General features: G+C 42.1%; 1 protein-coding gene across 5 annotated transcripts in view; it reads left to right on the top strand.

Annotated features, from left to right (window-relative positions):
* The window catches only part of RAD18 (RAD18 E3 ubiquitin protein ligase), a 104162-nt gene extending 95785 nt beyond the window's left edge, over positions 1–8377 (top strand). For 4 of the 5 annotated variants that reach the window (XM_019748237.2, XM_019748235.2, XM_074313051.1 and 1 more), the window contains one exon: positions 8104–8339. In XM_019748237.2, the coding sequence (XP_019603796.1) occupies positions 8104–8206 (103 nt within the window). In that variant the 3' untranslated portion in view covers positions 8207–8339. Of the gene's footprint in view, positions 1–8103 lie in introns of all 5 variants that reach the window. The other variant, XM_019748236.2, reaches the window with a different exon arrangement.
* Positions 8378–10877: the final 2500 nt, after the last annotated feature.

Here is a 10877-nt window from a genome sequence, read left to right on the forward strand (position 1 = left end):
TCTTTATAACCTGATCTACATACTGCAGCTAGAGTGACCTTTTCAAAATGAATAAATGATCACTGTTACTCATCTCTCCACTTTAAAAATTGTCAGTGGCTTTTTATACCTTTTAGGGTTGAGAAGGGACTCTTTACATTCCTAAAATGACTGCATGATCTGGTCTTCTCCAGACTCATGTCTTATCACACACCTATGCATTCTCTCTGCTCCATTGCTACAAACTTTTTAGGTCCTGCCTTCATGCCAAGCTCCCTCCCACCAAAGGGCCTTTGAACAGGCTTGTCCTTCTACCCAGAGTGATCTTCTCATCTTTGTTCCCTAGGTTACCCATACTCACACTTCAGATCTAAATTCCAGGCCTGCTTCTCATAGAAGTCTTCTCTGACCCTGCCTTCTGGACCACGTCCTTTCCAGCACATTCATGTGACTATTTGTCCATCTCCCCTACTGGTCTGTGGGTTCAATATTGTAACCCCAGTGTCAATACAATCCCACCTCAGTAAATACTTTACATATGTGATCTCATTTAAATAGCAAAACAACACTATGAGGTACTGTTATTCCTGTTATATAATGAGGAAACTGAAGCTGAAAGGGGTAAATCTCCAGCCCAACGTCACTTAGCAATAAGTGATGAGAGAGGGAGCTGAGATTCTAGCCTAATGTGTCAAAAGTCAGCACTTTGAACCATTAAGCTATACTATCTTTCCAAAGGAGAAGTTTACTGTGCTATTGACATTTTGTAGTTTCATAGCTGAATTGCTGGGCGAATGGAAAAGTGTGGTATATCCAGGGACAGCATTATGAGTAGGTGTATCAGGCTAAATGGTGGCTCAAGCTAATGTTTTATGAAAGTTTAAGATTTTGGCTGCATTACTCTCACCTAAGCGTTATTGAGCTTTGAATTCTGGGAGAGGAGGTTACTCCTTAGCTAACTATGTCCTCTTGTAACAGGAATCGCCTTGTCCATGCTGAATTAAAACCCTGACACTAATGGCCATGAAAAGCTGTGGTCCAGAATTCCTGAGCCCAAGCCCATTCTTGATAATGATGACCTCTTAAAGTCATTGTTATAAGAAAGCACTTAGAAAACAAAACCCATCATTTGATCCTCAGAGATAATGAATGTTAAAGCTGGAAGAATGTAAGAGGTCATCTAGTCCAATCCCTTCATTTTTGTAGAAAAGAAAGCTGAGCTCAGAGAGGTAAATTGACTAGGTCAAGGTCCTCAGCTAGTTAGTGAGCTCACTGCCAGGATCAGAACATAGGCCTCTTGATTTCAGCAGAGTGCCCACTAGTTAAAACAAGCTTCTGCCATAATGTTGCTTTAGAGTCGGAATCAGGAAAAGCCTCCATAGCTTTACTTTTCAACAAAATGTGGTAGTTTTACAAATACCTGTCTTATGCTTATAGGCATATTTTGTAGTACCACAGTGGCATATTTGAGATGTTAGTCCTAGAACATACTATTTCAGTTTCAACACATTCTCCTAATTCCATAAATGTTTGAGAGGTTCTGTTAGCAAAACGGTGCTCCATATAAAGCAGTAATTTCATAAGCGGCGGAAAAAAAACAAAACTTATTTTCTACAGACTGCTCTTGTGTTCTTATGTCCATAAATATTGGTTCATCGTACCATTTTGAGCTACAGCTATATTTACATTCAACAGAATGAAAACTAAGGGAATTGGTCTTGGTCTGTCCTTTCCTGTTTCCAGATTGTGTTTCCGTATACATAAAATGTGGGGAAAATATATCAGCCTCAGAGAGTCTGGTCCCTTCCATCCAGACATCCTCTCCCACTGTCCCCTCTTTCAGTGATGAACGGGAGGATCACGGTCTGCCCCACTGTTCAGGCCAGACACTTAGGGATTATTTTCAGCTTGTCACTCTCCCTTACCTCTCTTGTGCAGTAGATTGCAAGTCTGGTAGGTAAGTGGCCTCAGACTTCAGCGTTCTCAGCATCAGCTGGAGGACAGGATAAAACGGATCAGTGGGCTCTGCACAAGTCTGAGGTTTGGATTCAGTGGATCGGAGTGGGACCTAATAGTTGGCATTTTCCCCATGCTCCCAGGTGTTGCCGATGCTGCCCGGGGTCCCCACGTGGCGTAGCACTACACAGGCTTCCTCTATAATGCCCGTCAGTCCCTGTGTGCCACGGCCTGCTGCCAGCCCTTTGCTCCTCCCCAGGTCTTCACAACGACCGTCCGTCTCTTTGCCTCTAGTCATCACGGTTTACTCTGCCGGTGAAATCTGGAGCACACTGTGTTCCCTCTGTCCTACTTCAAAGTTCTTCAGGGCTTCCCCAGCGTCCCAGTGGTCCATTGTGGCCCCGTCTACCTGTTGGCTCGTGGAATTTCATTTGTTCCTTTCCCCTCCCCACCCACCCCTGTTTCAGCCAAGCTGAACTACTCACAGTCGCCTCAGAGAGTCATGACGCCTTGTCTCTGTGCCTCTGCTCCTGCTGCTGCTTCTGTCCAGATTGCCCTTTCCCCTTTCTTCATCCGGATAGGGCTTGTCATTCCTTCTTCACAGCTCCATTCAGAAGGCCCTGACTCTGCTTCTGCAGCGCTCTGCACTTAGTACCCGACTCCATTTCCAGAGTATGTTCACTGGGCCTTTACTCCTGGCACGTAGCACAGTGCATGGGGAGCCCACAGTGGGCACTCAGCAAGCATCTTGAGTGAAGGAATATGTTAGCCAATGCTTATGGCATCTGAATGTGCGCACTAGTAGTTCTTGGCATTGGTGACACAGCATCCATAGCTTTAAGAGCCTGTGAATGGATAAGGATTGTCACTGAGAAATCTTTTTAACTCTTATCTCATAGTGCCTTAGAAAGAAAATTTTAGGGAATAGCTAGCTCTAATATTTTTTACCAGAAAAAGAAGAATTGCTTTCCCTACTGATAATCTGCATTTCCTCTTCACCCCATGAGAAGTCGTTGCATTCTCTTTTGAGTCTGTCATGTTTGCTAATGGAGGACTATTAATAATTTGGCTACTTTGGGGACGTAACTTTATTGAAGTTTAATATATACACATTAAAGTGGACAAATGTTAGGTATACTGCTTGGTGAAGTTTGACAGCTGAATACACCTGGGTTCCTTTGGTTCCTTTGGTGTGGCCCCTCTGAACCATTCCTCCCGGTAGTGTGAGGCCACACTGATTCTGGGCTTGGCCATGTGAGGAGAAGCTTGATGAGCGTGTGCTCAGTGGGCCTTGTCCTTTTGACACTCACTCGTGCGATGGTCCTCTTGGAACCAGCCCCTCTGCCGTGAGAAGCCCAATCCAGGCATGGGAAGAGGCCAACTGGAGGAGCACCAGGGGCTCAGCCCTCCCTCCTGTCACTGAGCTCCCAGCCAGTAGCCAGCACCAGACTTCAGTCATGTGAGGGAGCCTTCTTGAAAGTGGATCCTCCACACCCAGTTAGGCGGCCTCTTTCAAGCCCTGCTGCCCAGATCTCGAATCATGACCAAATAAGCGATTGTATTGTTTTATGCCTCTTACGTTTGAGAATGGTTTGTCACGTAGCAAGATAACCAAAACAGAAAGCAAACACAAACATTTTCTATTTAGTTTAATTGCTATGTAACAAATCACCCTAAATCTTAGGAGCTTATTTGCTTATGATTCTTCCGTCTGAGCTGGCCTCAGACTGCGGTGGTCATTTACGTGGCATGCAGACAGCTGGCAGGGTAGCTGAGGGCTCTGTTCAGCTGAGCTGTGTGGACTTCGCTCTTTTTCCATGTAACCAGGGAGCCTCTTCTTCTCCATGTGGCTTCTCTACATGGTCTCTCCGTGTGATCTTTCCAACAGGATAATGCGACATCTTATATGAAGGTTCAGAGCTCCAGGGCCAGTTACCAGTTTGTTGCCTCTCAGCTCCAAATTCACACTTTTTGCCTTCTCTGTGAAAATTGAATTAAAATATCACTCTTTGCCAGCTCGCTTGATGTTAAGTTTTATTACTAGAGGGCACTGGATAAACATTGCAAGAGGAAGGGGTTTTGTCTCTTTGTTGCAGTTAGATCACAGGCTAGGCGCCTGCAGAGGTGTAGCTTCCCCAGTGTCTGGTCCTACAATGCACACTGGCCACCAGCTCATTGTTCTACCAATAGCACTAGTTCTAAGCCACAGTTGTGCTGTCTTCAGCCAGGTATCTAGGTCTGTCTGGGACAGAATTGTCAATGTTGAATGCATGCCCCAACACACACACAGAGCCCCATGGCAAAAACTGGTTTTGCAAGGTGTCTTGTGTTATGTTGGTTCCAGGTGATTAAGGAAACTTATGTCCAGTCATTCGCTGATCACTAAGCTAAACAAGCAGACGCTTCACTGGCAACACACAACAACGAATGCATATTTACAGAGTTAATTGAGAAAGTCACTAACAACAGCATCAACTAACCCTGGAGAAGTAGGAAAATCTAATTGGCAGAGTTACCACTGTATATTCTTACAGATGTCCAGTTTTCAACAAAAATTATGAGACTTACAAAGAAACAAGATCCCAAGATCCTATGGCACATATATAGGGAGAAAAAATCAATAAAAATGTCCCAGAGGAAACTCAGACATTGGACTACCAGACAAACCTTTAAATCAGCTGTTTTAAATATGTTGAAAAAACTAAAGGAAACCATGTCTAAAGAACTAAAGTATGAGAACAGTGTCTCACAAAATAGAGAATACTGATAAAAAAATACTGATATAAATGATTTAAAAAAAACACAAATTCTGGAATTGAAAGGCATAACAGCTGAAATGAAGAATTCACTAAGGGTCTCAACAGCAGATTGGGTAGGTGGAAGAAAGAATTAGCAAATTTTAAGATAGATCAATTGAGATTATTTAGCCTGAGGAACAGAAAGAAAAAAGGATGAGGAATAATGAACAGCCTCAGACCGGTGGGATACCAACAAGCATACAGCATATGCACAGTGAAGCCCCATTAGGAGATAAGAAAGAGAAAGGGGTAAAAAGAAAATGTCAAGAAATAATGGCTGAAAACTTCCTAAATTTGATGAGGCATACGTAAAGTGCTCAGTGGACTCTTGCCAAAGACAGAGAAAATTTTGAAAGAAGCATGAGACAAGTAACTCCTCACTTACAAAGGTTCTGGTGATTTCTCATCAGAAACTCTGGAGGCCAGCCAGAGGCAGTGGGATGACATTTCAAAGTGCTAAAAGAAAAAATACTGTCAAGAATTCTATATTTGGCAGGCTGTATTTCAAAAATGAAGGAGAAATTAGACCTTCCCAGAGGAAAAAAAATGGAGAGAATTGGTCTTTAAAAAATACTATACTAAAGGGAGTTGTTAAGGCTGAAATGAAAGAACAGTAGACAGTAACTTGAATCCACATAAAGAAATAAAGAGCACCAGTAAAGATAAATGTAAAAGTATAGGTAAATACAAAAGACAGCATAGATGCATTTTTTTGTAACTTTTCCCCTCATCTGATTTAAAAGACAGCTGCACCAAGCAATAATTATAAATCTGTGTTGATAATCATACAATGCATAAAGATATAATTTGTGGGACAGTATTAGCAGAAAGGAAGGAGAAAGGAACAAAGCTATTTAGGAGCAATGTTTTTGTATACTACTGAAATTAAGTTGGTGTTAATCTGAGCTAGAGTGTTATAGATAATACATTAATTATAATCCCCAAGGCATCCATTAATAAAATAAAATTTAAAATATAGTAAAAGAAGTGACAGTGGGTTTAAATTGGTACACTAGAAAATATTTAATACCAAAAAAAGTGATGAATGGAAGAACAAAAAAAAGACATAAGCTGTATAGAAAACAAATGGCAAAGTGACACACATAAGTCCTGCCTCATCAATAAATACATTAAGTATAAATGGATTAAACACTTGATTAAAAGGCAGAGATTGGCAGAATAGATTTTTAAAAAGACATTAATTCAGCGATACGCTGTCTACAAGAGATGCACTTTAGACTCAAAGACACAAATAAGTTGAAAGTAAAACGATAGAAAAAGATATACCATGCAAACAATAACCAAAAGAGAGCTGGTGTGGCTCTATAATACCAGACAAAATAGACTTTAAGACAAAAAAGTATAAAGGCAAAGAAAGATATTTTATAATGTTTAAATGATAATCCATCAAGAGCATATAGTAATTATTAACATATATGCACCTCAGAGTAGCAGAGCCCCCAAAAAAAATGAAGCAGAAAAGATAAATAAAAGCGACCCCAAGAAACCCTTAAAAATTAAATGAGAAAAATTCTGAAAAGAGAAATCACCTAGGAGCAGCAAGCAGCAAAAGCCAATCAAAAATTATTGCTGATGGTCCTGGCCTCTCCCTGTGTACAGTCTTTTGTGGATGGAGAGGCAAGCAGGCTAAAGGCAGTGTGTGCCTGTGGACTTACCTCTAGACGGTTTTCTTATTCATCAGCAGCCTGGCCTGTAATGGAAAGAAGGATGATCCTTAAGCAAAAGAACCTGGGAAACTCCCTGGTTCTGCAAGTCCCAGGCATGTTCTATGGGCTCTAGTCTGCCTGTCTGTGCCTTGTAAGGTCTTGTGCCAGGAGCTATATCTAATAAATGTTATCGTGCAGAACTCGTCCAGGATTATTGCTCTGATTGTTTTTGTATTGCTTATTTGACTTCACAAAATCCTAAGTTTAATCTGTTTGCTTATTGACCATGTCTCACTTTGTGTCTAGTATCCCTTTGCTGCCATTCAGCTATGGCTTCCCATCTTGAATCTGGAGAATCATTTCTGGACCCAAGTACAGGTCCTTACATTTATTATCCTTTCTACTTTTCTAATATTTTCTAGGTAGCGTGTCTTCTCCACGTCTGTACCTCCCTCAGTCGTGCACTGCTCCTGCTTGTTCCCTGGTGCTGGGCTCCTGGTGGAGGCCAGCTGGAGGTTTTCTGCTATCTTGGCCCAGCCTCAGTTTTAGGCAGGCCCAGTGCCTGGGTCTCAGGGATGAGGCTTTCTCAGCACTCTCCCTTCCACCCATGGAGACAGACTGCTGCTACCTAACCTCTACTCACCACGTAACCTCTACTCACCACCTAACTTCTACTCACCACCTAACCTCTATTCACCCCGTAACCTCTACTCCGTCTGGTGCGAGGTCATCAGCCCAAGAGGGTTTTCTGCCCCTCCTCCAGAGGTACAGGTTTTTGTTTTGAACATTTCCCCAGCAGCAAGGACTCTTTGACTGTGTTCTTGCAAATGATTGCCTGTCCTTCTCCTTCAGGCAGACAGATTTGACCTCTGCTCCTCTCCAGAGGCACTGGATCTTTGCCTGAGCCCCATGGGCCAGTGAGTGTCCTGCTCTTCCCTCAGCAACGTAAAGCTTTTGCTTCGTAGGAGAGAAAGGTCCAGGGAAGAGGCAGGGCTTTGTACCTGACCCGTTGCCCCCAATCAGCTGCTTTCCACCAGTCTCCTGCCCTGCTCCCCATTTTTCTCATGAGCACTCGACAGAGGCTCCTAGAAAAAAGCTTGCAAGTATGTATGAACTTTCCTGTGTTAGTGGCTGCAATACTAGCCCATAGTTCCAAATTCTTTAAAATGGTAGTTGAGAGCACCTCTTTCTCCAGTGCTCTGCCAACAGTGAGAGAATTCGCATGGCCCGTCTCTTTGGAGGGGCTTATCTTTCTTTGGAATTTTGTTTTTTTGATTGCCTTACCTCCTCAGCTCTGACAGGGGCAAGTCAGCTTAACAATTTCGTTAGACTATCTGGCTTTGTCTTGTTGCGATGGAAGCACCGCCACCCCCTGTCCCCCTTTTTTTGCAGCTTTCTGTGTAGCAGAAGCATAAACCTACTAGATTTTGATTCTGAAGAAAGGAGTTCAATTCCTGGCTCTATCACTTATGTCTGTGACGTTTGCTGAGTCACTGTTTTCTCAGTTGTAAAGTGGAAATAATAATAATAGTAATCATAATTATTATAATAGATTTGTCAGTGGACTAGAGAGCTATTTGGAGGTTTAAATGAAATAATGCCTGTGAAAGCACTTGTAGAAACACTTGCAAACTAGAAACTGCTGTAGAATAATAATGACCATTATTTTCTAAGATGCCATTTCCTCTTCTTATTCTTTCCAGAAACGATCCTCAAGACACAGAAATAAGTCCAGGACAGAATCGTCGCCCAAGATCAACTGAAAGTGCTGAGAACGAGCCGACAAATAAACGGAATAGGAATTAGTGTGGGCTTTGGCTGACTTTTCCAATGCAGTGATCAGAATATATGGGACTTTGTTGCCATATAGATTTCATATTCCTAAATGCGCAATTCAAGATTTTAGATTTTAAATTCTAAATATTATTTTTAACTGATTTTCATTCTTTTTTAACTTTCCGGAAAAAAAAAAAAAAAGTTACAAAACATCCTCACTTGTTCACTTACCTCCTGCCTCTAAAACAGTTCTCTCTAAAAATGCTGACTTTGCATGTTCAGCATCTTTGCAGAGTACACAGACTTTTTGGCAAAGATGTTTTGTTTGGTTTTGTTTCTAGATTTCAGAATGTCCTTAAGCCACTCTCCTCTTCCATGGAGAAATCAACTTCAGAAAAGGACTCTTCAACCTTTCTACCACAAGGAGCAATTGAGGAGTGAAGGACTCTTTGTTTCTGGAAAGGCAGGATGTCCTAACTCCACCCTCGGAGTGTGTAAGCCCCTGATTCCTGGATGACAGCGTGCCTGGTACAGCAGTTAGGAGCTAGTTGTTACCCAAGTTTAAGGTAGTTGTTTGGTAGACCTGTGTCTTAAACATTACTGGAGTAGGGTGTTAGTATTTTAATTTAAAGTCACAAACAGTAACTTTAAAATATTGAGCGTAGTCTTTGGAAATGGCACATAAAAATGATGACTGTTCGTCTTTCTTTTCACTTGGGTAAATCGAATTTTTAGCACTTTGATTCCCAGCTCTTAAAAAGAATGTAATAAATGGATTTTGTAAATGAATAGACTCTATATCTCTTTAAAACCATGTCCTTGAAAAGGTGTCTTGTGACTAGTTGAGTATAAGCTACAAATTGTTGGAAGGTGTTGATCAGAAATGACCTCTGTGCAAAATGTCCAGCAGTTTCCGGTTCCTTTCAGAGTTCCTAATGCCTCTCTTTGGCATTTCAGAGTCAGTGTTCACCTTCCTGCCACCTCCCAACCCAAACACATCTGCTTTCTAATAACGTGATAGCAGATGCAGCAATGGTAAAACCACGTGTTCTGAGTGTGCCAGGATTTGGTGAAGTCCGCTTTCCAGAGAATGTCTCTAGTCGTTTGGTATGCTCTCGGGTTTCTGGATAACTTGTGGAGTCTCGTTATGACTTAGAGTTAAGCGTTAATGGCCATTTATTTTCTTTATAAGTTCCCTGAGCTTCAAATGGTTCTATAAGAATTTGTCATAGTCGTTTCATCTAAGACCACAAGTGGCACCTTTCGGAAATGAAAAGCAGCACCACTCACTGAGTCTATCAAAGGATCTGATGTATGGTGAGTAAGCAGTGCCAAATAACATAGAGTTTATCATTGATCTGATATTTATATCTCTGAGTTGCCAGAAATAATGCTAAAATGAAAAGTGCTTGTTTCATTGTAAAGTACACAGTCTACTATAAATTCACCAGGAAGTAATTACTACTTTAATTGCAGCAAAAGGAGTTTGCAAGGGAGCTGTGAGACCCAAGACAGGAAGCCAGGCAAGTGCATTCGTTCAATAAATAGTTTGATTTTCTACTTACTTAGGTAGCAGTCACCATGCAGAGTGTGGGAAAAGCAGAGGTGACCAGAGGCCATTTGAAACAATGGGGGGAGAGTTTGCCCCTCAGGGGACATTTGACACTGTGGAGAGACATTTTGGCTGTCAAAACTCGGGTTGGTGGATTGCCACTGGTATCACTGGGTAGAGGGCCAGGGATGTGCTGAACAGCTACAGCACAGGGGTCAGCCCCCATGGAGTGTTTGCTGAGGCTGCCGTAACAGTGCCGCGGACTGGGGGCTGAAACAAGACGCATTTTTTTTCCACACAGTTCTGGAGGGTAGCAGTCCAAGATCAAGTTGTCAGTAGGGTTGGTTTCTTCTAAGAGCTCTCTTCCTGGCTTCCAGATGGCCACCTGTCACTGTATCCTCACATGGTCTTTCCTTTGCTTTCACGTGTCTGTGTCCTAATCTCTGATACGGACACCAGTTATATTGGACGAGGGCTCATTCTAATGGCCTCATTTTATGCGAGTTACCATTTTAAAGACCGTCTTGCCAAATACATTCACATGTAAGGTACTGGGGGGTTAGGACTTGAAAATATGAATGGCATTGATGGGACCCACAACACCCCACAGTAAGGAATTATCCAGTTCAAAATGTCATTGGTGCTGAGATCGAGAAACCCCCAATGTAAAGGAATTCCCAAGTCTACTTGAAAAATAAGGCCTCAAGGGCATTTATTGAGCCGTATTTGTTAGCACTTAGCATATATTTAATATATGTTAAAGATCTTTTTATATTCATTTGCAAATAAGGAATTTAGGGAAAGTATTAGATCCAGAATCGAAACCAATAAGCTGAGTCCAAGCTTTACCTTTTAATGAAATTTTGATCCTTATCACTGGTTATTCTTTTTACCTCCTAAGTCTTCTCCAAGTATCACAGCTACCATGGGTATGTCACCTCACAATGGCCGTGATGCTTATGGTTTCTGAGGGCACAGGTGAGTTGCTATGTATAATTTAGAAAGGTCATTTCCAGGTGATTGTAATATGTCAGCCTATCTTTCATCTTCTAATCCATTCTCTCTATACCAGGGGTGTCCAAACTGCGGCCCGTGGGCCAACTGCGGCCCACAATCCATTGTTAATTGGCCCGCAGCAAATTCCAAAAA

Source organism: Rhinolophus sinicus, linkage group LG10 (genome assembly GCF_036562045.2).
Source record: "Rhinolophus sinicus isolate RSC01 linkage group LG10, ASM3656204v1, whole genome shotgun sequence".
Taxonomy (NCBI): Eukaryota; Metazoa; Chordata; class Mammalia; order Chiroptera; family Rhinolophidae; genus Rhinolophus; species Rhinolophus sinicus.